At 42.4% G+C, this 25,194-nt stretch overlaps 2 protein-coding genes across 5 annotated transcripts; one reads left to right on the plus strand and one right to left on the minus strand.

Moving 5' to 3' along the window:
• The first annotated feature begins 539 nt into the window (after positions 1-539).
• On the plus strand, positions 540-18,567 carry rab25a (RAB25, member RAS oncogene family a). Its single transcript, XM_060942323.1, has 5 exons — positions 540-739; positions 896-1,091; positions 7,554-7,747; positions 16,268-16,348; positions 16,609-18,567. Exons 1-5 carry the CDS (start codon positions 697-699, stop codon positions 16,731-16,733), a joined length of 639 nt encoding a protein of 212 aa, XP_060798306.1. The 5' UTR covers positions 540-696; the 3' UTR covers positions 16,734-18,567.
• A 1,185-nt stretch (positions 18,568-19,752) lies between these two features.
• Positions 19,753-24,972, minus strand: naxe (NAD(P)HX epimerase). Of its 4 annotated transcripts, none has more exons than XM_060942320.1 (7): positions 24,878-24,972; positions 21,245-21,422; positions 21,069-21,177; positions 20,873-20,983; positions 20,593-20,703; positions 20,227-20,374; positions 19,753-20,122 (listed from the first exon to the last, which is right to left on the minus strand). In XM_060942320.1, the coding sequence occupies exons 2-7, from the start codon at positions 21,406-21,408 to the stop codon at positions 19,920-19,922; spliced, it is 846 nt and encodes a 281-aa protein (XP_060798303.1). In that variant the 5' UTR covers positions 21,409-21,422; positions 24,878-24,972; the 3' UTR covers positions 19,753-19,919. The 4 variants fall into 4 exon arrangements, with proteins under 4 accessions (XP_060798303.1, XP_060798305.1, XP_060798304.1 ...); XM_060942322.1 differs by lacking the exon at positions 24,878-24,972 and adding an exon at positions 24,708-24,734; XM_060942321.1 differs by lacking the exon at positions 24,878-24,972 and adding an exon at positions 24,388-24,575.
• Between the last annotated feature and the right edge of the window lie 222 nt (positions 24,973-25,194).

The raw sequence follows: 25,194 nt of genomic DNA on the forward strand, positions 1-25,194 counted from the left end.
GGCCTGTTCTGAGACTATGACCTATGCTGCAGGAAATGAGAGCAGCACCTTCCCGAGTGGGATGGATACCGTCCCGCCCTAACAGGCCAGCAGTGCCCTCAAAATTAGCCCAATTATCTATAAAGCCCACACTGTTTTCAGAGCACCACCTGGACAACCAGCAGTTCAGCAACCATAACCTGCTGTAAGCTACATCGCCACACCGCATACACCCCTGGGGTATCAGATGGGAAAGTGGGTGTGTCTTTGAGTTAATATATAAGATAGTAATGTGGGTGTGTTTTAGTCTACATGTGAGATGGGAGTGTGGGCGTCTTTCAGTCGATACATGGAAGTCATTCTTATTAATATATGAATATATGACCTCTGAGTGAAGCTACTTTAGAGGGCGGGGTTCATATACAAACTTCAAGACACACCCCTTAGACACCTACTCAAAGCCCCACCCTCATTTTTGTTTAAATGTCACACTGCTGAAAGTCAGAGTGAATGATTTGGTCACACCCTATTATGGTGTGTGTGGTTGGTTAGACCTGTTCTTCCTGACACACCGCTCAGTTGAGTCTCATCAGCACAGGAAGTAAAGCACAATCCCAACAGTATGGAGCTATAACTCATCCGCATCAGAGCTGGATGATTTGATCAGAGTGGAGTTTCCTCATTCCCTCCGTCCTGAGCTGCACTTCGGACTGAGACATGAACATGGCCTCCGATTTTGGATACAACTTTGTTTTTAAAGGTGAGAGTCAGAGTTCTGAGTGTTGTAAGAACAATACACTCTGAAGGTTTCTGGTTTCATGAAGGTAAATTTGGCTCTGACACTAAGAAGTTCACTAAAATTCATGTCTTTGTCTGTCTGTCTGTCTCTCTCTCTCTCTCTCTCTCATTTTGTCAGTGGTGTTAATTGGGGAATCTGGAGTTGGGAAGAGCAACCTGCTGTCCCGATTCACCAAGAGCGAGTTTAACCACGACAGTCGCACCACCATCGGGGTGGAATTCAGCACTCGCAGTGTGCAGCTGGACGGAGTGACCATTAAAGCACAGATTTGGGACACAGCCGGTCTGGAGCGCTACAGAGCCATCACCTCAGCGTGAGTGTGGAACTGCAGACACTCCAACATTACAAGACACTGTTTACCTTTACTCTAAAAAAGCAGTCATTCTTATCAGAGCTCACTTTTTTTATTTACTTTAAAAGTTGCAAAAGTGTTTAACAGATCAGAGCTGAAGTAATCATTTAAAAATTTTGGAACAAATTGCAAATGACCAGGAAGTGAACTCATGATCAGGCAGTGATAAGATGGAGATAAAGATCCTGTCACTCAGGCTTGCCAAGGTCAAGTTGTTGTTGTTGTTGTTTTATGCCAAATTGCATTTTGGAACAAGACTGTAAATCTGCAGGAGGAGTTTTTTTGGGGGGTATTTTATAAAATAATCTGCGGCTGATAAGATCTTGTTTTAAACAAATTCAGTAGACTCCGTTTCCACAGACACAGGCGATGGCAAACAAAGGGACCCAGACTGTGGATCTGAAACGGACAGAGATGTTTCGTGTTGCAGTCGGAGCTGATTACGTTTGTTTTAGGTTGCAGAACCATCCTGAGAACAAGTTGGGGGGTTTTTTTTCATTCCCATTTAAAGTTTTCTTTACGGAAATATAACATTCTTGGAATCTAAAATATCACCTGAAGCGAAGACCCTAAGGTTGCATTTTAAAGTTTACAGAATGTTTCAGAAACAGCGCAGACTTTGTTAAACAAAATAGAATGTTCCAAGAATGTTATAAAATCAATGCCCACAAAAAAAGAAAAACAACAACCCATGAACCAGATGCTAGTGTTGGGAAAATATTCTGCGCTTGCTGGTTCATGTTGCAATGCGTTTTGTGTCAGACAGCTAGCGATCATTCATCCTTTACGTTTCTTCTGATTTACCATCAGAAATCCAGGTCCATCATCTAAACAAGGAAGAAAATATTTCAAAGGTTGCAAGAGAGAAAGACGGGATAATGGAGTGGATAGCGATCGTAGCAGTCGAGGATAAAAAGGCGTGTTGTATGCCAGTGTGAATCAGAAACACGTGTGCACCGCGGTGACACACAGACTGAGCGGCTCTCTTTTCCAGCAGAGTCTCTGTATGACTTCTGAAACGTAGTTGAGGTGGAATTTTTGCCAAGACCGAGCAACCATGTTCACAAATGCACAGCTCAGGTGATTCTTATGGCTTTAAATCATCAGTTAGAATCCACGATCACAACAACAAGCTGCTTGAAAGTGCTGCAGTGAAGGAAAAAAGCAAGCGAAGATGAGGAGAAGCCCCTGAAACCCCGCTGATAAATATGGAGATGGATCTGTGATGCGTTGGTGCTGTGTTTGTGAAGAACAATGTCATCAGGAGTAAGGAGAAGGATCTGTAATTCCTAAATGTTGGACAACTCTCAACACCCACTCCATGCCCTGAAAGTGGTTAACAATAGCAGTTTTAGTCAGAGACTGATTGCACCAATATGTAAAACAGAGAGATTCAGGAAGTCCTTTATACCAGCTGCTATAAGGTTCTATAATGCACAAAAGTAACTGCACTCCTTCTGCTTTATTATTATTATTATTATTATTTTAAATTTTTTTTATATATATTTTAACTTATTAATAGTAGTATTCAATTATTAGAGTTATTGGTGAGGTAATGTGTGATGTGATGTCTGAATGTTGTGCTGCTGTGACACTGTAATTTCCTGTTAAGGATTATTAAAGTATCCATCCATCCATCCATCCATCCCTGGTTGTCTCTGCCAGGAGGTTAAACCCAGGCTGTAGGTAGAAAAACATATTGGGCAATAGTTTACATACATTACTAACTAATTTAAATAATACACAAGTGTATATATATTACTAGCTAATTTATATATCACTCGATAGTTGGATTAGATTAGATAGTTTTATTAAACATAAGATCTACTTAGCTGACGTTGCTTTCCATTAGAGATGTGTATAAACTTATGCTAATAATCTAGATCTCCATTATTGAAGTCATAAAATATATAAGATAACTAATAAAATAAGTAATGTACAGTATAATAGTTTACATACTGGGCAGCATGTTAGTGTAGTGGTTAGCGCTGTCGCCTCACAGCAAGAAGGTCCTGGGTTCGAGCCCCGTGGCCGGCGAGGGCCTTTCTGTGTGGAGTTTGCATGTTCTCCCCGTGTCCGCGTGGGTTTCCTCCGGGTGCTCCGGTTTCCCCCACAGTCCAAAGACATGCAGGTTAGGTTAACTGGTGACTCTAAATTGAGCGTAGGTGTGAATGTGAGTGTGAATGGTTGTCTGTGTCTATGTGTCAGCCCTGTGATGACCTGGCGACTTGTCCAGGGTGAACCCCGCCTTTCACCCGTAGTCAGCTGGGATAGGCTCCAGCCCGCCCGTGACCCTGCACACAATAAGTGGCTACAGGTAATGGATGGATGGATTTTGTCCATCATATACTATGAGTATATTTGAGACACGGTGCTATTGTGTTCAGTGGAGGTAGGTGGATGGGGAAATTTGTGTTTTTATTGCTGAAATACACCACTGCAGTGTGTCAGGAGATTAAAAAAGATTAAAATAACGCAAAAACTATTTATTTAAACATAGCTTGTGTAAAAGTGACCCACAGATTGTGAGTTTCTCTCATGGTTCTCCTGCTCAGTACAGTGTCCAGGGTGAACCCCGCCTTTCGCCCGTAGTCAGCTGGGATAGGCTCCACCCCACCCGTGACCCTGCACAGGATAAGCGGCTACAAATAATGGATGGATGGATAATTTACGTATATTACCAACTAATTTGCATATTACTCCATAATTTACTAATTATTTGGCATAGATACCATAGACCGCGGAACGCATTTGAACAAGGGGGGGCCACAATCACAAGAGGGTGTCACCGAAATGTTAGGTCGGACATGATGCATATAGGCTACATTATACACGGACACGCACGTAATGCTATCAGTCATGACAGCCAGCACAGAACCGCGCAGATTAAAATGCACAAGAAAAGCACCTCGGTGGTCAGTGGTAACTCAACTTAAACAACTTGCTTGTATCAGTACCAATGCAGTATAGAAACATTGAAAACAGAGGAAGCAGTGCACTCGGCGGAGCTAATAGAAGTAACCAATGCAGCACTCACTTGAACAGCTCATCTCAAGACCGTGGGTCTCATGGCGAAGTTGAGGTGGACAGTTAGCCTCAGCGAGGTTTGGTTGAGTTAGCCTTTGCTCAGTCGAAGAACATTCTTCTCTTTTGCTTTGGTCCACGGTCGAAGGTTGGGGCACAGCTGTGCCATCGGATGGTGCTTCGGTTTTAATTTGCTTTCCTTTAAAATATTCAAAAATCGGTTTTTGCCTTTTCATTTTCTTGCTCCGTCTATTCCACACTACAAACAATGATGTCTACTACCACAATCACAACTTCCGCGCGGTATTTTTTCAGCTCTGTGCTGTGTACATTTTGCAACATTTCATGCACGATGTATACACGTTGCTCAACGTCAAAAAATATTGGTTTAGGAAATGTTTAAGCAAATGTTTGATTAAATTACAGCATGGGTTGGGCTTGAGTTCGATTTTGTCGACATGTTTTGAGTTGAAAAACACTTGCAGGCCAACATTTTATTTTTTTAAAAAAATAATTTTCAAAAAGTTACCCGGGCCACAGCCCCCCTGGCCCGGGCGGTTCCGCAGTCTATGATAGAGACTTTAAACTGTGTCTCATCAGACATAGCTGATCTTAAATCTCCGATCTGTCTGATATCTATCCGATCCCGCTCCTAGCGCCACAGTTTAATGATGAAAACAGGTTTGTTTTATTTTATCTGGATTCTTTACAAATATAATTTTTTTTGTGTGCGTTTTTATGATTTTCTGTTCACAGGTGTGCTTCATCAAAAGTTAGTGAAATTTCTTGCCATCTTCATGTGTTTGAGATCAAACAGTCAACAGTAAATAATAAAAATACAGTAAATGTAAAGAAAGGAGGAGGAAACGTTGAATTAGACGATGTGTCCAAACTTTTGACTGGTACTGTATACAGTGGTGCTTGAAAGTTTGTGAACCCTTTAGAATTTTCTATATTTCTGCATAAATATGACCTAAAACATCATCAGATTTTCACACAAGTCCTAAAAGTAGATAAAGAGAACCCAGTTAAACAAATGAGACAAAAATGTTATACTTGGTCATTTATTTATTGAGGAAAATGATCCAATATTACATATCTATGAGTGGCAAAAGTATGTGACCCTTTGCGTTCAGTATCTGGTGTGACCCCCTTGTGCAGCAATAACTGCAACTAAACGTTTGCGGTAACTGTTGATCAGTCCTGCACACCGGCTTGGAGGAATTTTAGCCCGTTCCTCCGTACAGAACAGCTTCAACTCTGGGATGTTGGTGGGTTTCCTCACATGAACTGCTCGCTTCAGGTCCTTTCACAACATTTCCATTGGATTAAGGTCAGGACTTTGACTTGGCCATTCCAAAACATTCACTTTATTCTTCTTTAACCATTCTTTGGTAGAACGACTTGTGTGCTTAGGGTCGTTGTCTTGCTGCATGACCCACCTTCTCTTGAGATTCAGTTCATGGACAGATGTCCTGACATTTTCCTTTAGAATTCGCTGGTATAATTCAGAATTCGTTGTTCCATCAATGATGGCAAGCCGTCCTGGCCCAGATGCAGCAAAACAGGCCCAAACCATGATACTACCACCACCATGTTTCACAGATGGGATAAGGTTCTTATGCTGGAATGCAGTGTTTTCCTTTCTCCAAACATAACGCTTCTCATTTAAACCAAAAAGTTCTATTTTGGTCTCATCCGTCCACAAAACATTTTTCCAGTAGCCTTCTGACTTGTCCATGTGATCTTTAGCAAACTGCAGACGAGCAGCAATGTTCTTTTTGGAGAGCAGTGGCTTTCTCCTTGCAACCCTGCCATGCACACCATTGTTGTTCAGTGTTCTCCTGATGGTGGACTCATGAACATTAACCAATGTGTGAGAGGCCTTCAGTTGCTTAGAAGTGACCCTGGGGTCCTTTGTGACCTCACCGACTATTATACGCCTTGCTCTTGGAGTGATCTTTGTTGGTCGACCACTCCTGGGGAGGGTAACAATGGTCTTGAATTCCCTCCATTTGTACACAATCTGTCTGACTGTGGATTGGTGGAGTCCAAACTCTTTAGAGATGGTTTTGTAACCTTTTCCAGCCTGATGAGCATCAACAACGCTTTTTCTGAGGTCCTCAGAAATCTCCTTTGTTCATGCCATGATACACTTCCACAAACGTGTTGTGAAGATCAGGCTTTGATAGAGCCCTGTTCTTTAAATAAAACAGGGTGCCCACTCACACCTGATTGTCATCCCATTGATTGAAAACATCTGACTCTAATTTCATCTTCAAATTAACTGCTAATCCTAGAGGTTCACATACTTTTGCCACTCACAGATATGTAATATTGGAGCATTTTCCTCAATAAATAAATGACCAAGTATAATATTTTTGTCTCATTTGTTTAACTGGGTTCTCTTTATCTACTTTTAGGACTTGTGTGAAAATCTGATTATGTTTTTGGTCATATTTATGCAGAAATATAGAAAATTCTAAAGGGTTCACAAACTTTCAAGCACCACTGTAAATCTTTATGTATGTATCTGTACAGTACACTCAGTGGCCACTTTAATAGGAACGTGTTGTTGGTTCTAAGATCCCGGTTCTTGGCTGCAGGAGTGGAACCCAATGTGTTGTTCTGCTGTTGCATGCTGAGATGCTTTTCTGCTCACCACGGTTGTAAAGAGTGATTATATGAGTTACTATATCCTTCCTGGCAAAAAATCTCGAACCAATCCGGGGTTGGGTTTCCCAAAAGCCTTTCTCTCCTAGTTAAGATGCTCTTAGTGTTACGAGGCTTCTGAGAAACCCACCCCTGTCCATTTCCCTCTGACCCTCTCTTATCAACAAGGCGTTTATTTCCACCCACAGAACTGTTGCTCACTCTGTTTTTTGTTTTCTGCACCATTCTGTGTAAACTCTAGAGACTGTTGTGTGTGAAAACCCCAGGAGATCAGCAGCTTCTGAAATACTCAAACCAGTCCATCTGGCTCAAACCAACACCCAGACCACAGTGCAAATCACACTTTGAGAATTTTTCCATTCTGATGTTTGAACATTAACTGAAGTTCTTGATTTGTATCTGTAGGATTTGATGCATCGTGCTGCAGGTGGATGTAGGGGGTTCCTAATAAAATGGCCGGCAAGTGTAAATATGTGCTGATGTTCATGAGGGGTGCCAATAATTCTGAGTTTGAGCTGTATAGATGAACATACAGATAATTATGTCTAATTTATAAATATTTGAGTGTGTTTTCTGAGTGTAGCACACAGCTCCACACACCTGTGGCAGGTAATTAAAGTTTGTTACTGTCTCAGGTGTGTTCACTTGGAACAAAAGCAGAAGAATGTGGTCCGGTTGTTGGTGGGGCCTGACTGGAGGCCGTGTGATGTGAAATGTTTTGTTCAGGTATTACAGAGGTGCGGTTGGAGCCCTGCTGGTGTACGACATCAGTAAACACCTGACGTACGAGAATGTGGAGCGGTGGCTGAAGGAGCTGTATGACCACGCCGACCCTCACATTGTCATCATGCTGGTGGGGAATAAGAGTGATCTGGCAACCCAGCGCACCGTCCCCACAGAGGAGGCCCAAGCTTTTGCTGGTAAAGAGAAAAACAATCAGTGTTGATATTTGGGAGGAAGGTGGATTGGGGGATCGGGGGGCAGGTGAATTATTTATTTTATTTATTTATTTGTCCTTTATTTTACTAGGCGATATCCCATTGAGATATTAAATCTCTTTTGCAAGGGAGCCCTGGGAGTACATATAGACAATATAAACACATACTGTTAAGACAAAGAAAACAAAGTATACAATACAAAACAACATCAAAACAAACAGAAAAAATAAAAGAAGCTACATATAATACAGTAGAAACAAAACAAACAAAGAAAAGTAAAACACATTAAATTGATTAGAAATCTGATAGGTAAGGGTCATTGGAAACATGTGCAACAGTCTGATTTCAAGTTTTTTAGTAGCTGTTTAAAGTGCTCTAGTGAAATAAATACACTAAGCTGTATGTCTTTTTGGAGAAGGTTCCAATAGGAAGGAGCAGAATAATTGAAAGCCATTTTACCAAGCTCAGTATTTGAGCGTGGAACTGTGAACAGCAGAGTGTCATTTGAACGCAAACTGTATGTACTATTTTTCCAGGTCAGAAGATTAATAAGGTAACTGGGCAATTTGCCAATAATTGCTTTGTAGATGAAGATGTGCCAGTGAATCCATCTGCGCAGAGCCAGAGAGCTAAGTCCAGCCATCTCATAAAGATGGCAGTGATGTATACGTGATTTGGCATTTAAAATGAAACGCAGTGCACCATGGTACACTGTGTCAAGTGTTTTTAGTGTAGATGAAGCAGTGTCCATAAATATGACATCCCCATAATCCAGTACTGGGAGGAAGGTAGCATTGACCAATTTCTTCCTAGCTTGAAGAGTAAAGCAAGACCTGTTTCTAAAATAAAATCCAAGTTTTACTCTGTTTCTGCACCAGATTTTCAATGTGGACTTTAAAAGTGAGCTTCTCATCAAACCAGATACCTAGATATTTATAGGCAGAGACTTTCTCAATACACTTCCCTTCCAGAGTGGAGATGTTTAGTAAAGTGGGGGTGGAAGGAGAATGAGATTTTGTAAAATGCATAACCTTAGTTTTGTTAGCATTTAAGACTAATCTCAAACTGGAGAAAGAGGCTTGCAGTGTACTGAAACACTGCTGAAGAGATTTGCAAGCTTGAACTAAAGTCGGTGCCATGCAATATAAAACTGTATCATCTGCATACAGGTGAATTTTGCCATTTTCTACTGCAGAGGAAATTGTGTTTATATAAATAGTAAAGAGGATCGGGCCTAGGATGGACCCTTGTGGAACACCTCTTTTAATTCCCAGGGAGTCAGAACTATACCCATCAGCTTTAACAATTTGAGATCTGTTGGTAAAATAGTTATTAAACCAACCGACAGCCTTTTCACCCAAGCCAATGTCCTGTAGTCATTTCAATAAAATACAGTGGTCAACTGTGTCAAAGGCCTTAGACAAGTCAATGAATAGGGCAGTACAGCTCATCTTCTTATCAAGAGTATTGATGATGTCATTGAATACCAGAGTGGCTGCAGTAATGGTACTATACTGGGCCCTAAAGCCTGATTGTGTTGGGCTAAGTATATTGTGGCTCTGGAGAAAGTCCTTAAGCTGAGAATTTACTAGAGATTCTAAGATCTTGGCAAGCGCAGGTAATTTTGAAATAGGGCGGTAATTGTCAAGAATGGAAGGGTCCCCTCCTTTTAATAGGGGCAACACATAATGCTGGGCATACACTGTGCGATTTTTGGCCCGATTTTGACACGATTTTCACTCGTGCGAGTATTTTGGAGATCAGGCCGTTTTGGCTCAATCGTGCGTCTTGGATCGTGTAGTATACATGGGGTAACGACAAGCGATTAACACCTCACGACCTCCTCCCAATCGATCGGATGAAAATCAAACCTGTTTGAAATCCTGAGCATCGGATCCGAGCATCGCATCCGAGCATCGGATCGTATAGTGTGAGAACAGGAATCGTAAGCTGCATGCTGTTTACCCCTGCGATTCACTCGTACAGTGTGAGCAGCAGCTGAATACCGCAATTGAAAAAATCGCAGTGTATGCCCAGCTAATGCAGATTTCCAGACGTCAGGAGTGACATTGAACAAGAGAGACAAGTTAAATATGTGAGCCAGGGGCTCTGCTATGATGTTAGCTGCCAGTTTTAATAAGGCAGGCTCTAGGCCATCAGGGCCATGAAATTTCTTGGGATCAATTTCTTTCAGAGCTTTAAGCACTGCAGAGAGGGGAATGACTTCAAAGTCAAACCTGTCCCATATAATAGAGGCAGGTGATCTAGAGAGGTAATCTGAGGATGAAGAAACATCATCAGGATGGGTTTGTTCAAATAAATCCCCTGCTTTAATAAAATGCTTATTGAATAAATTAACAATAGTGTGTTTGTTTGAAATTTGCTGAGTATCTATAGCTATATGCTGTGGTAGAGTAGTGTCACTAAAAGGATGTGCCAGGGATTTTATAGTTTTCCAGAATTTAAAAGGATTATTCAGATTACTAGATACCAGGGCTTTGAACCGGTTCAAGGAACGAAAACGAAAACCGGGAACTTTTTCTATTTCACATGGAACAGAAACAAAACCAGAAACTTTATTATTTTTTATGTTCTGGAACAGAAACGCTTATTAAAAATAATGGTAACCGGTTAATACCGGTTTTTATTTCGTTCCTCAAAGTTTCCGTAGCCTACAAATAAAATGGCCATTCTTCTCCTGCGCAAGTTTCTATGACCCGCTGGGGTTCACTTCCTGTGTGACGTTCGCTGACTGAATGGAGAGAGCGGGAAGGTGGACTACTATCACGTCTCCATGTGATAATAAGTGAATTACTGAGCGTCTAAGCAAAGAAGAGCCTGAACGATGCAACCTCCCTATTGGCTGTTTGTAAAAATGTATCAATTGTTGCCCTTCCCACGGGAATCATCGCGGGCTCGAGGGACGAGACCTGACGAGTTAGTTCGTTGGTAGCAGAACAAAATGTCTGGACACAAATCGGGTTTTCAGAAAAGGAAAGAAAATAAACGGAGGGTCGAAAATACAAAAAAGGAGGCAGAAAATGCAAAACGAGTTTTAAGGTAGGACAAATGGTTAGTTTTCTGAGGCAGCCCGCCGTGGCTGCCTGCAGGCTTATTTATTATAGCCCATTTAGTTAAAATAGTTGATATAAAATGTTTATAGTTATAGTTATGTGATGGTTGTCCTGATTTAGACTGGGTTTTTTTGGGGGGGGGGTTTGCGCGATGTTGCACCCGGGTCCAGATTAGGGCAGAACAGGCCCTGGCTACATTTCAGATGTAGTTTGTTTTATGTATGTATGTACTTGCATAGATGTGTACTTGGTCTTCCAATATGGCGCCTAACAAAATCTCGCGGCGTGGTGATGTCATGCAGTAGCCCTCTATAGGGCCTGACTAGCCTTTGGTAACACACTAAACGAATTCTCTTTCATTTTTGGCACTTTTTCTGTTTGTGTAGATGGGAAGACATACTGAGAATCCAAATCGCCAACATTTGAAATAATAATTGTTTTGAATTATTTCTTGTCTTATTTAATGAAGGTTGTAATAGAATTAGCCTACATTTGGCTTAAGCTGGATGAGACAGAGACATAATTTTATAGCCATTTGTTAAACAGCTGACAGGGAATGTAATTAACCGTTCCGGGAACGAAATTTTTTTTGTTCTAACCGGTTCGGGAACGTCTATTTAATGGTGGAACCCAAAACCGGAAATGTTAAAATTCCATTTCTGTTCGGAACGAACCAATAGGAAAAAAATTCTGGTTCAAAGCCCTGCTAGATACTGAGTTAAGGAAAAAGTCAGATTTACATTTCCTAATAGCATATGTGCACTTGTTCCTGAGACGCCTGAAGTGAACCCAGTCAGATTGAGAGGCTGTTTCTTGCTAAGGCCCAAGCAGCATTTCTCTCGTGAATAAGGGTGGCCAGCTCAGGGGAAAACCAGGGGTTGTCACGCCCTTTGATTCTGTAACAAGTCAAGGGGGCATGCTTATCAGTGACAGATAGAAAAAGTGATCTAAAATAATTCCATGCAGTATTGACATCAGGAATAGGACTTATTCTAGGGAAATCACAATGATTTAAGTCATGTAAAAAGGCTTGATCATCAAACCTTTTGAAATTTCTCTTAATGAGAATACAGGGCTTGGATTTTGGAAGCCTGGTGTCCCTAATGCATGCTATTGCGCAATGGTCACTGATGTCATTTGAAAACACCCCTACAGATGAATATTTTTGGGGAGCATTGGTGAGTATTAGATCTATTAAAGTTGACTTGTCTGGATATTTTAAACTTAGACAAGTGGGGGAAGGAATAAGCTGTGTAAGATTTAATTCAACACATGAGTGTTTCAGGGACTCAGAATTAGCAGAAAGCCAATCCCAGTTGAGATCTCCCATAAGCACAACTTCATGATCCTGAAACTCAGCTAATGTATCTGCTAATACATTAACAGCTTCCTTAGAAGCAGATGGGGCCTTGTAACAGCCTACGACAGATAAATGAGATGTAGAGGATAGAGAGATAGCTACTGATAAAAACTCAAAGAGCTTGGGTAGTGCAAAAGATTTTGTTACTCTGCAAGTAAACCTGGTTTTAACATAAATGGCAACACCACTGCCCTTGCTTAGTCGATCACTACAGAAGATGTTATAACCATTTATCTGAATAGTAGAATCCAAAACAGATTTCTTCAACCATGTCTCAGATAAAACCAAAATATCTGGATCAGAGGTGGACACCCAAACTTTAACTAAGTCCAGTTTAGGAACAAGACTCCTGATATTTATGTGAAGTAAACCAAGACCATTTTGTTCTTTGAAGTCAGTACCGGGGGGGGGGGGTAGGCCCAGGATTAGATTTAACATTGCCTGACATCAAAAGAAACAAAATTATTAAAAGACGATACTTTTGTCTAACAACAGGAATTGGGAGGAGGTGGGTCAGGGGGGAAGGTGGATCAGGGACAGGTGGATCAGGGGGATCAGGAGAATTGAGAGGAGGTGGGTCGGGGGGAAGGGTGATCAGGGGGAAGGTGGATCGGGGACAGGGTGATCGGGGGATCAGGAGAATTGGGAAGAGGTGGGTCAGGGGGGAAGGTGGATCGGGGGCAGGTGGATCAGGGGGATCAGGAGAATTGGGAGGAGGTGGGTCAGGGGGGAAGGTGGATCGGGGGCAGGTGGATCAGGGGGATCAGGAGAATTGGGAGGAGGTGGGTCAGGGGGGAAGGGTGATCAGGGGGAAGGTGGATTGGGGACAGGGGGATCAGGAGAATTGGGAGGAGGTGGGTCAGGGGGGAAGGGTGATCAGGGGGAAGGTGGATCGGGGACAGGGGGATCAGGAGAATTGGGAGGAGGTGGGTCGGGGGGAAGGGTGATCAGGGGGAAGGTGGATCGGGGGCAGGTGGATCAGGGGGATCAGGAGAATTGGGAGGAGGTGGGTCAGGGGGAAGGTGGATCGGGGGCAGGTGGATCAGGGGGATCAGGAGAATTGGGAGGAGGTGGGTCAGGGGGGAAGAGTGATCAGGGGGAAGGTGGATCAGGGACAGGGGGATCAGGAGAATTGGGAGGAGGTGGGTCAGGGGGGAAGGGTGATCAGGGGGAAGGTGGATCGGGGACAGGTGGATCAGGGGGATCAGGAGAATTGGGAGGAGGTGGGTCGGGGGGAAGGGTGATCAGGGGGAAGGTGGATCAGGGACAGGTGGATCGGGGGATCAGGGGAATTGGGAGGAGGTGGGTCAGGAGGATTGGGGGGGCAGGTGGAGCAGGGAGATGGACCCTAAAAGGTGCATGAGTCTTTAACAGGAAACAAATTATGATGCAAGTCCATATCTAATGAAACAGCATCTCCAAGAGCATTTTGTTGAACTGAAAACCATATTAACCTGATTTATTCCCTCATTTTCAGGTGAATTGATTGCTTTGTTGAGAGAGGGCGGGGCTTAAAGTGTGGAATGCCTTAAATTCAGGTGTGCATGGTTTATTTGGCAGCTTTTTGCTGCTTGGAAAAATGGGTTGAAAAAGAGACCTAACAGATAAAGAAAAGCCAGAAATAGATAACTGGCTTTTGGAAGGATACAAAACCATTGAAACCACAAATATATTGAGATGTTATGATCAGGAGTCCACATAAACAAAAAACAATGTGTTGAGTAGAAAATATGCAAATTAGCCTGGTGGGTCGGGCTGTGGCTGGACAACTGATCCAACATCGCATGCCAGTTTGACTGAAGCGCCAGGAATGTGGGGGAGGGATGATGATGATGATGATGATGATGATTATGGGCTGCTGTTATTGACAGTGGACCATTTTGATTGGAAGATGGATTGGAACTGCTAGTTTCTGGAGGCCACCTTCCTTCAGCAGTCCTCCCAGAAGAAGGTCCATGATAATCATGCAAGATGCTGCTCCATCCCATGCCCCCAAGTAACCCAGAGATCAACCAGTCAGCAAAGGGTTCACACATGGTAAAATGATGACATGGCCCCTTTGATCATCTGATTACAAACCAACCCAACCCAACCTGTGGTCCCACCTAAATATGGAGATTTACAGCCACTGAAAGCAGCACACATCCCTGAACAGCCTGTAGGCTTCTATCTTTGTGTCCAGTTCAACTGAAGAAACTATCTGTGGGTATGAGACTAAAACAAGTGAAAGAAGATGGAGATACTGTTACATAAACATATTTGTTTGCTGTTAAACTACAGAATTCAATGCTTTATCCATCCATTATCTGTAGCCACTTATCCTGTACAGGGCCACGGGCGAACTGGAGCCTATCCCAGCTGACTATGGGTGAGAGGCGGGTTCACCCTGGACAAGTCACCAGATCATCACAGGGCTGACACATAGAAACAAACAACAATTCACATTCACACCTACGGTCAATTTAGAGTCACCAGTTAACCTAACCTGCATGTCTTTGGACTGTGGGGGAAACCGGAGCACCCGGAGGAAACCCACGCGGACACGGGGAGAACATGCAAACTCCGCACAGAAAGGCCTCGGTCAGTCGCTGGGCTCAAACCCAAGACCTTCTGCTGTGAGGCGACAGTGCTAACCACTACACCACCGTGCCACCCTCAATGCTTTATTTCATAATTGTTATTTACAATCATGTAAACAACAACATTTGTGTTGTTTGTTTTATGATGGTGCAGTGGTTATCAAGAAGGTTCTGGGTTCGAATCTTGTGGCTAACCAGGGCCTTTCTGCGTGGAGTTTGCATGTTTTCCTCATCCCTGTGTGGGTTTCCTCAGCTGCTTAATAGCTTCTAAGAAGGTCAGACTGTAACATTCCTGCAATGTTCTAAAACCTTCACTGTAATAAGTTTGCTCACACAGCACACCCAGGTGGGTTCAACTGATCATTCTGGATATGTTGCAGCAACGTTGTACGAATGTTTAGAAATGTTATACACAGACATTCTTAAAACACTCGGAGAACATAACACATGCTGGAAGGTTCTGCTAACATAAAAGTGGCTATTACTACCTATGAACAAAAGTATGTGGGCCCCAACCATCACACCCATATGTGGTTCTTACACAAATGGTATAGAACGTCTCTGTACGCTGTAGCATTAGTTTCCTTCACTGGAACTGAGTCCAAACCTGTTCCAGCATGACGATGCTCCTGTACACAAAGCACAGGAGCTCCATGAAGAACTCGAGTGTCCTGCACAGAGCCCTGACTGAACTCAGCCCCACTGAACACCTTTGGGATGAACTGGAGCCTCAACATCACATCATCAGGGTCTGAGAGAGAAAGAAAGAAAGCACAACTTTATTCATCACACTTGTGAAATTTCCTCTCTGCATTTAACCCATCTGAAGCAGTGAACACACACATGCACATGAGCAATGAGCGCACGCACGCACACACACACACACACACACACACAGAGCAGTGGGCAGCCATGCTAACAGCGCCCGGGCAGCAGTTGGGAGTTAGGTGCCTCGCTCAAGGGCACCTCAGCCCAAGGCCGTCCCATATTAACCTAACTGCATGCGTTTGGGGGAAACCGGAGCACCCGGAGGAAACCCACGCAGACACGGGGAGAACATGCAAACTCCACACAGAAAGGTCCTCGCCGGCCGCTGGGTTCAAACCCAGAACCTTCTTGCTATGAGGCGACCATGCTAACCACTACACCACCGTGCTACCCGTGAGCTCACTAATGAGCATAAATCCACACAGTTATGCCCAGAAATCTAGTGGAGAGCCTTCCCAGGGGATGATCTTAATTTAGAACCTTTTGAGGAACCCATTTTTTTTTCGAAGCATGTACTATTTTGCAGTTAAGGGTTAATGATGTTGGTCTGGGATTTCGCTCAGAACCATAAGCACCAAGGTTCTTATAATGGTTCTTCCACTGATACAGAACCATTCCTGTGGTTCTCCTGGAGAACAGTTCTGTAACAAACACTTTGTGTTCAGAGCAGGTTGATTCGTAGTCAACACTAATGTTCTCTCCATTCTGCTCTTTCCTGCAGAGAGTAAAGGTCTGCTCTTCATCGAAACATCAGCTCTCCAATCAACCAACGTCGAGAGTGCGTTCCTCCAGGTTCTCTCAGGTGTGGGTTCTAAGCATGCTGACATTTTGAACTGTAATGAAGTACAGAAATGAACCGAGATGCCGTCATTAATCAAGATCAACATTTCCTTTAATTTATACTTTTAAATAATCACACACACGATACAGTGGTTTATCAAATGTAAAGACACGGCTCGTGTTAATAAGTCAACTTTGCTAAGTAGTGAACACTACAGAGGGTTAATGTGCACATGTGAAGTGTGTGTGTGTGTGTGTGTGTTTTCTTTATTTATGTCTCAGAAATCCACAGGAAAGTGGCGAGTAAACAGGTAACTCGAGGCTCCATCAGCGCCGTGACTCTCGGCACCACCGGACCCATCATCGAAACGACAGAAGAGAGCCGGAGCTGCTGCAGGAAACAGTGAAGCTCAAAACATCATCTTTGTAGAGATGCCTCCAGCGTTACGAGCTTTATACAGTCTAACAGTGACGCTGATCCCTCGGCTTCGTTCCAATACTGTTCTTCAATGCACACTTGTCCACTTCCCCTAGATTCAGTTCCTTTGGCCAGCGAAGCTTCTTCTTATCAGCTTGAGTGAAATTTGTTCAATGAGGATCAAGTTGATGTCACAGTATTCACTCCACTGGGAAACTCTGTAGAAGGTTTTGAACCTCCGATAGCCAGAGCCAGCATGAGCCAAGTAATGGGTTCTGGACACTCTTAAACACAACTAGAACACAACAGAACCTTCTTTTATTTATGAGGGTAAATCAGAGAATCCAATAGAAACCTTAAAGACCATGAAGTTATCCATGAAACTTCCATGACAGACCACCAGAACCACACCAAAATCCAAACTGGAAAATCTTGTCATGGTATCCATCACATTCCTGAAGGTTTCCATTCAGGATGTTCCAACAGGACATCAGAACCCATTAGCAACCATTAAACAAACCACCGTGACACAGCACCAGAAACCACATGAACCCAGTAGAACTCTGTAAAGATCTCATTTTAATCCTCTTCAGGTTTAACTGGTTAATATTATATTCAGGTTCATTTCTGTCACCTGATGATAAAATGAACCAGTGGTGGTGTTGAACTTGTGAAAGCTTAGAAAGATACAGTGTGATGTATTATTTGCACTGTGTTTATATTATCATACAGGAAACTTAAACACATGTTAGCAGCCTAGCAGTGGATTAGCATAATGAGCTCATGGGTAAGAGGGGAAATGGGAACTTCCTGACGTCTGAGATGGAACGATTTATTTAAACTTGGAATTCTCTGTTTTATGTCAAATACAGGAGGAGAATTGAGACTTTTGGGTTTTTTTTTAATTAAATGTGCTTGTTTTATTTTCAGCACTGTTTTCAGTAAATTAGCGTAGCCTACATCCTACTTTCAATCTTTAAATAAATTGAACACAAACTGAACAGCTTTACTGAGCGTTTATAAACAGGTGTTTGAGATGTTGTTATATGAACACAAACGAGCGCTAGTTTCCTGTGAGCAGCCATTTTAATCCTGAACGTCACCAGCTCAGGGTTGTGCTGATGTTCTGTGGCGGGAAACAGGAAGTTCACAGTTTAATATAATGTGAAAGGTGAAAACATTCTCATTTCTCACAGAGAAATCAGCACCTTTTATTTTAAACTCGCATCTCAGATTTGCGTTACCTTAGTAAATACGCTAACACGTTTTAGCAAGCTTTCACTTTAAGGAAAATCACAGCACGTTTTTCAGTCACTCAGGATCGAGTGTGTTCCTGGTGAATAACACACGGCGATACACAACTGTGTGACGTAAAGCTTCGGAGTTGCTCAGGGAAGTGGATGAATGTGTGTTGAATATGGTATTGGAACCCAGGGCGGGGTTTGGATCATGTGATGGTTGCTGATTTTTTTTATTAAATGTGATTTTATTTTGGAGCCGTATAAAACACGATTCGTGACGATGGTGTAAAGTCAACGATGTCATGTGTGATGTTTAATCACGTTTCTGCTTTAATGAGCTGGAACGAAGTTATGTATTTTGAACTGATGTGACGCAGAGAAGCCGCTCCTACAGAAACGGTTTACATGATGTTCGTATTGTTTTTGTTTGTTGTTTTAAAAAGCAAAGCTGTCACCACAAAAAAAACCCCTAAAATTCTAATATTTTAATATGAATTTTTTTTCAGTATGAACTGTAGAATTCTATAAATCTCATTCCCACTGTGACAATTCACCAAAAATAAACATTAAAATATTGACATATTTACACTCCCCATACTTCATGTGAGGGGATGATGTCTGAAGGGGACTCGATCAAGTGGACTTGCGTATGGGAACACAGCCCACAGGTCAGGTTTCTTTACTGCTAATGAAATGTTAACTTGTGGATCGTTTAAGTGTAATTTCTCTCAGGACTGTTTTCCGTGAAAAAGCTTCATATAGCAAATACAGAATAATCAGAGTTATTTATTGTGGTGCTGAAATCACCTGAGCAGGTAAATATGACGGCCATTATATATATATATATATATATATATATATATATATATTAAAAATAAACAGAGCTGGGGAGGGAGGTAATGTTCCGAGGAAAACCTTCAGAAATGAAAGTTGTAAATTTACAAGAAAAAAAAAAACAAAAATTGTGCTTTGTCAAGAAACCAAATTACTTCACCTCACAAGGTTGGATCAACATCATCACACTGCAGACGCTCCGCCTGAGCAGAGAGCGACAGGAAATACAGCATTTCCTTCTCAATCGCATGATATAAAGGAAAACAGCATTAAGAGATTTAACTACATTTCCCAGAATGCACTGCAGTCAGGAAGCATGTCTCAGAGACTATACAAGTTTTTTTTTCCTCATAAATTTATGACTAATTTCAGAAAATCTGAGGGGTGTTTTTCACGTTATATTATGCCCCTAGGGCGGCACAGTGGTGTAGTGGTTAGCGCTGTCGCCTCACAGCAAGAAGGTCCGGGTTCGAGCCCCGCGGCCGGCGAGGGCCTTTCTGTGCGGAGTTTGCATGTTCTCCCCGTGTCCGCGTGGGTTTCCTCCGGGTGCTCTGGTTTCCCCCACAGTCCAAAGACATGCAGGTTAGGTTAACTGGTGACTCTAAATTGAGCGTAGGTGTGAATGTGAGTGTGAATGGTTGTCTGTGTCTATGTGTCAGCCCTGTGATGACCTGGCGACTTGTCCAGGGTGAACCCCGCCTTTCGCCTGTAGTTAGCTGGGATAGGCTCCAGCCCGCCTGCGACCCTGTAGAACAGGATAAAGCGGCTACAGATAATGAGATGAGATTATGGCCCTCCCTCATATGCCATCACGGGTAAAAGATGCAATTAAAGCAACAAAAATATTAACTTGGTAAAGAACATTGTAAAGCTCTGTGTGTGGTGTTTATTCCTTTTTACAATTTATATACAAATTATACCCCAGAGTAAGTATTTAGGCCAGGCCATAATGTTTAATGGCATTCAGACATTAGGAAATATATTTATTTAATATTTTCCACAGACTGTTAGTGATGACGCACGGTGTACGTTTTAAAGAGAAAAGTGTTCTGAGTGCTCAGAGTGATTAACACCGCTAATCAACACTGCTCTCTCTGGACTCAGTTGAGTCGGAGCACACACTCCGTCCCGGGATACTGCGGCAGGTTCAAGTTGTACTTCCTGTCCAGAGCCGGAGGAACAAATCGCCCACCCAGGTAGTGATAACGGCCCTGAAACTGAGATGCAGCTTTCTTCGGAGCGGTGAGAGAGACTAGCAGATCGGGCTGGATCCCATCAGACGCTCCGTTCTCCACATCCCAACCTGAAGAGACCAACACACACACGATCAGGGTGTGCGTACGTGCTGTTTCAAAAGATAACAAATGATCTTTATGATAAAAGTGAATAAGGTTTTAGGCCCCTGACCTGAGGGGATGTCGACGCTGGCGATGGGAGCGCTGATCTTCTTCAGAGTGGATAACACAGCAGCGAACGGTTCACGCACTGCCCCTTTAAAACTGAAACCGAAGATGGCGTCGATCACCACGTTATAAACCTCATCCACCTCATCGGCCTGAAGGAGCAACAGCAAAGACTTACACGTGTGTGTTCATTTATTATATCAATCATTTATAATTATATTCACTCAATTAGAACACAATAGTGTGTGAGAGAAAGGGGGCGTGGCCTGGGTGTCAGTCCTATTAAAGGATGCATGGTCAGTGTGTGCGTCAGTCCCAGTGAAGTGGGTGTGGCCCGAGCACCTGAGGTAAACTGAACTTTATTTTTTACCTCTGGCATCTCAGACAAGAAGGAAATCTCCATCTTCTCACACTGAGTGGTTAAATTCTGGAAAAGTTGTTTGTTTGGTCGTTTCGGGTACAGAACATCAGGTTCATATCCCTGTGTCACACACGCACATATACACACAATGAAATCTTCAAAATATGATGATCACAATCATCATCTCTGCAAGAGCAGGACTGTGATTTCCTCATGGAGACGCTTCATCACACCCTGATCTGAAGAACAAACAGCCGTAAAGTATAAAAAGTGGAAGAGTGAAACTCACAAACAGTTTGAGATGGCGAGCGCAGACCAGACCGTCACCTCCGTTATTCCCTGGACCACAAATCACTAACACACGGGGAGGGAGTTTCAGCAGAGACTGCAGAGGATATGCCTGACACACACACACAGATAGGGGACGTGTGTGTTTATAGTCACGATGGGGTTTGTTTTAGTCATGTGTTAAAACCTGTCTTTACCTTTGTAACAGCCGTAGCACAGCTGAGTCCGGCGAGTTCCATCAGCTGATCCACACTGAAACTGTACTCAGAGAAAAGCTCCTCGTCGATCTTCTGAGCTTCCTCCTGACTGCACACAGACATGACTGAGCTTTTACTCTACACCGTATTCGTTTAGGTGGACGTATCCTACTCACCCGAGGTACCTGACGGACTGGGCCATGCTGCAGGCCTGCCTAGTGAACCGAGCTGTGTAGGCGTGTTCACACACATGTATGCGTACTGCTCTGTGTGCGAAGACAGCGGCTCCCCGCGATGTCACAAGGAGGCCAATGCCAAACAGAGCCTGCAATCCCAGCATGCACCTGGGTGAATCTGCAATACAGACAGAGGTGAAGGAAATTCTGGATCTTTTCAGCAAGTCAGATTATTTGACTCACTCACAAAGAGTTGACTCTTTCAGCTCCTAAATGGCTCACTGTCTTTTTTTTTTTTTTTTTTACCCCTAGACAAGACCAATTTTGACCATTGATCAGTCCCCCCAGGAGTCCGCGGGCCTTTTTTGTGATTGTTGTGGGCTAAAATGTCTGATGTTGCGGGGGTTTTCCAAAAGATTGCGATGAAAGTTGCGGTGTTTGAGGTTTTTGTTGCGATTACATTGCGGGAGGAAGTGAAAGTTGTGAGAAATTGTTGCGATTTTCTCTTTTTGTGATTAAAATTGAGTGATATGTGAAATATTAAGTTATTACTGAAAAACTATTGATTAAAAAAAACAAAGACACTGAGAAATGGTCCTATAAACAACTTCACCAATATAAAAGATTACCAGGACTACAAAAATGCAGAAAAATAGGCTTTACTTATCCAAATGCACCTGTTGGTTCAAAAGTTAAAGTGCAGAGAACCTCACAGCACAACATGAAGTTACCTCAAAATATAATATAAATGCCTCAGCTTTCATGTAAGAAAAAAAAACTATTAATACTAGTACTGTGTGCAGGCAGTCTCTCCTGAAGACTAAATTAAACAATAATTATAAACTAATAAAATAAATGGTTCAGGCTTCATAGAAGAAAAAAAAAAAAACAATTTGAACAGAATCTCAGTGATGCTGAAGCTGCCTAAACAATGGAAAATAAAATACCATTTTGGCAAAAATGTTGGCATCCACGGGCAATTGCTCTAAGACAACGAGGGAGGCTCAGCCTCCTCTAAAAATGACGAACATTGTGTAGGATGAATTGCGCTAGGCTTATGTTATAGCCAACCTTATAACATTGCTATTTCAGATCCAGAATCATAGAAATATATGTGCTCAACCCAACTACAGTGCGAAATCATTCCCTTATAACTTTCCCCAGTTTGCCTAATGTGTGCATGAGTTTTTCCCCCTCGTGACAGCGCGATGCAGCCCAGCCTCAGTGGATTGGGAGCTATGTGCTTGTCAATCTCAAAATGCAAGACGATTATTGGACAAATACTGCGAAAATGCCCGCCCACGGACTCCGAGCCTCACATGGGAGGGACATGGCAGTTTCCGCGAGGAGACTGGTGATTGGTGAAAGCGGCTGGATATTTTCTTTGATTGACAGCTCATTTCAACTATAGACAGGCAGCGGTACAGTGTTGCCAGATTGGGCGATTTCCCTCCCAGTTGGGCGGTTTTAAGTGCATTTTGACGGGTTTTGAACATATTTTGGGCTGGATAATGTCAGCAGTATCTGGCAACATCAGTACAGTCCCATGCAGATTCGCAAGTGCTGTGGTGTATTGTAAGAGATCGGCTTACATTTCAATTTCATTCATTACATACGGTTTCTACCAGCTTTTTTAGTTTGTATATATTTTCATTGTAAATAAAGTGTAAATATAGTGTTGTCAAGTTTGCTATCTTAGTTCCAGAAATGTCGTTTATTTGAGTGACTGAACTTGAACTTGAGGGGGCTAGTCAGCTAGCAAGAAAGCTGCGCACGGATGCCAAGCATTGCTGATTTAATTTTGGCAAAGCCATTTGCCAGTCTTCCTTTCGAGGAAAAAATTAAAATTAAAGAGCAGGGTAGACCAACGCCTCAAATTGACTTGGTGAAAAAGGTAGGGAATAATACTCGTTCCTTTCAGCTCTCCTGGTACGAGAAAGTGAATTGGCTAACAGCAAGTGACCCACATCAACAACAGGCTATTTTAGTAATATGTCATGGGTGGACCAAAAATATAGAATCTATTTAAAATGTTTATGCTGAGTATATTATATTGGAATATATATTTTTCTGAATATGAATTAAACACAGCTACAATTTGGAAAACATTTTTAAACAAAAACAGCCGAGGTCAATTTTTAAACAACATGCCACAATTTTAAAATATAAAATGTTAAAATATACCCCTCCCCCCCAACACCACCATCATGTATATTGGACAGTAGGCTAATGGGCCAAAAGAACCTGTTATTTCACAGTTTGTGACCCTGCCAACAATCAGCCAGATCAGAGGCAAGAGTATGGGCAAAATTGATGCGTTTTTTCATTTAAAATCTGGAAATATCGTAACCGACCAGCCTCCCCTGTTTGAAAGACTACCAGCTGCCACTGTTGGCATCCATTAATTTCTTGTATTAAGTAAAAAATAATAATGTACGCACACAGTCCTTCACTGTAAACATAACACACTTTCAGTAACAGAATTTAAGCCGACATAAACAGTGACTCGCACATGCAGTGTTGCCAGATAAAGAAAATAAAGAGTCGACTCTTTCAGCTCCTAAATGGCTCACTGCATTTTTTTTCCTCCCTAGACAAGACCAACTTTGTGAAGTTTTGGCCAGTGATGATCTCTGATGTAAAGCAGACACTGTTTCAGGAAACCTTAGTCAACCTTATAATCATAAAATATATATAATAATAAATATCAGTAACATCAACTGTGAAATATCTGCACACTCATACCGTCATTCTGTGCGCACTGTATATTTATATTTACTAATTCATCCTTGCACTATGCTGTCTGTACATATATTTACCCTTCTGCATGTACAGAGCGTTTTGCTTTTGTCTACACTTTTTATCTGTTTATACTGAGAGAGCGAAGTGAAACCGGAGTCAAATTCCTCGTGTATTCACATACCTGGCAAATAAAGTTTATTATTATTATTAATAATAATAATAATAATTCACTAAATAACAGCAATAATAATGGCTCCCTTTTAGGAGTCGACTCTCAACGTTCACCTAAATGAACCGAGTCTAAGAACCGATTCATTTGCGACTCTTCACGAAGAAGCACAAAAACAGGTGAAAAGGTTAACATTACATTTTAATAACAAAAACAAAACAGCTAGACTCACATTTACCTCAGATTTAGTCGATGTGACAGTATGTTATAACCAGGGATTTGGTTTCAGAAGCATTTACGGTCACATTAAGTTATGAGCGCTTATAAGCACCGCTCATGGACCCGCCCATATTTTCTTCCTCTCAGCTACAAAAACACAACTCATACGTCACATCCGGTTTCTACATCGTCCTGCATTACTCACAATATTGACCAAGTCTTCCTTCGAAACAGTTAAATAAACACCTCTGTGAAAATGCCAAAGCTTTATTATCGAGGTCATTTTATTAACTGTGCTTTCCAAAACCTGAACACATTCCTAAATTACCTCACCGTGTGTACTGGGTCAGTTAGCTCCACACTTAGCCGCCAGCTTCACTACGAGCTGCTTATAAATAATCACGCGCTTTCTTATTAAACATTTAAATCACAAGAAAACTAAACTTGTTCAGTTATATGAGTAAAAACACACAAGCTTGTTGATTTAACATGGAATTATTTACCTGCGCGAGCGGGTTACTGGGATTTTAAATCAGGCGGCTACAGCAGACACCCAAAGGGGTCCTCACGACACCGGACGTTTCAAAATAAACGCCACAGCCTCACTGAGCTCTGTATAAACTGGCTCAGAGCCCCTCCCCCTCTGGAGAGATGAGTGACGCCATCTGGCCGCCATCTTACCACTCGCATCGCGTGGATTTGATTTACGTGTTAAAGGGTATCTGATCAAATTTGCCCCAAGAAAAGTATCTCCTGACTTTTTCCCCTTTCCTTCCCTCCTCTTATTTTCTCCACTTTACCCCCCATTCCTTACAGCGCT

The sequence above is a fragment of the Neoarius graeffei genome, chromosome 16, assembly GCF_027579695.1.
Source record: "Neoarius graeffei isolate fNeoGra1 chromosome 16, fNeoGra1.pri, whole genome shotgun sequence".
NCBI lineage: Eukaryota > Metazoa > Chordata > Actinopteri > Siluriformes > Ariidae > Neoarius > Neoarius graeffei.

Bases quoted from the DNA above. Each gene is read 5' to 3' on its own strand.
- rab25a (XM_060942323.1), top strand. From the start codon at position 697: ATGAACATGGCCTCCGATTTTGGATACAACTTTGTTTTTAAAG. The intron at 740-895 runs GTGAGAGTCAGA...TCATTTTGTCAG, and splicing joins ATACAACTTTGTTTTTAAAG to TGGTGTTAATTGGGGAATCT. The intron at 7,748-16,267 runs GTAAAGAGAAAA...TCTTTCCTGCAG, and splicing joins GGAGGCCCAAGCTTTTGCTG to AGAGTAAAGGTCTGCTCTTC.
- naxe (XM_060942320.1), bottom strand. From the start codon at position 21,408: ATGCTGGGATTGCAGGCTCTGTTTGGCATTGGCCTCCTTGTGACATCG. The intron at 21,178-21,244 runs GTGAGTAGGATA...GTCTGTGTGCAG, and splicing joins CAGTCCGTCAGGTACCTCGG to TCAGGAGGAAGCTCAGAAGA. The intron at 20,123-20,226 runs GTCAGGGGCCTA...TGGTCTCTTCAG, and splicing joins CAGCGTCGACATCCCCTCAG to GTTGGGATGTGGAGAACGGA.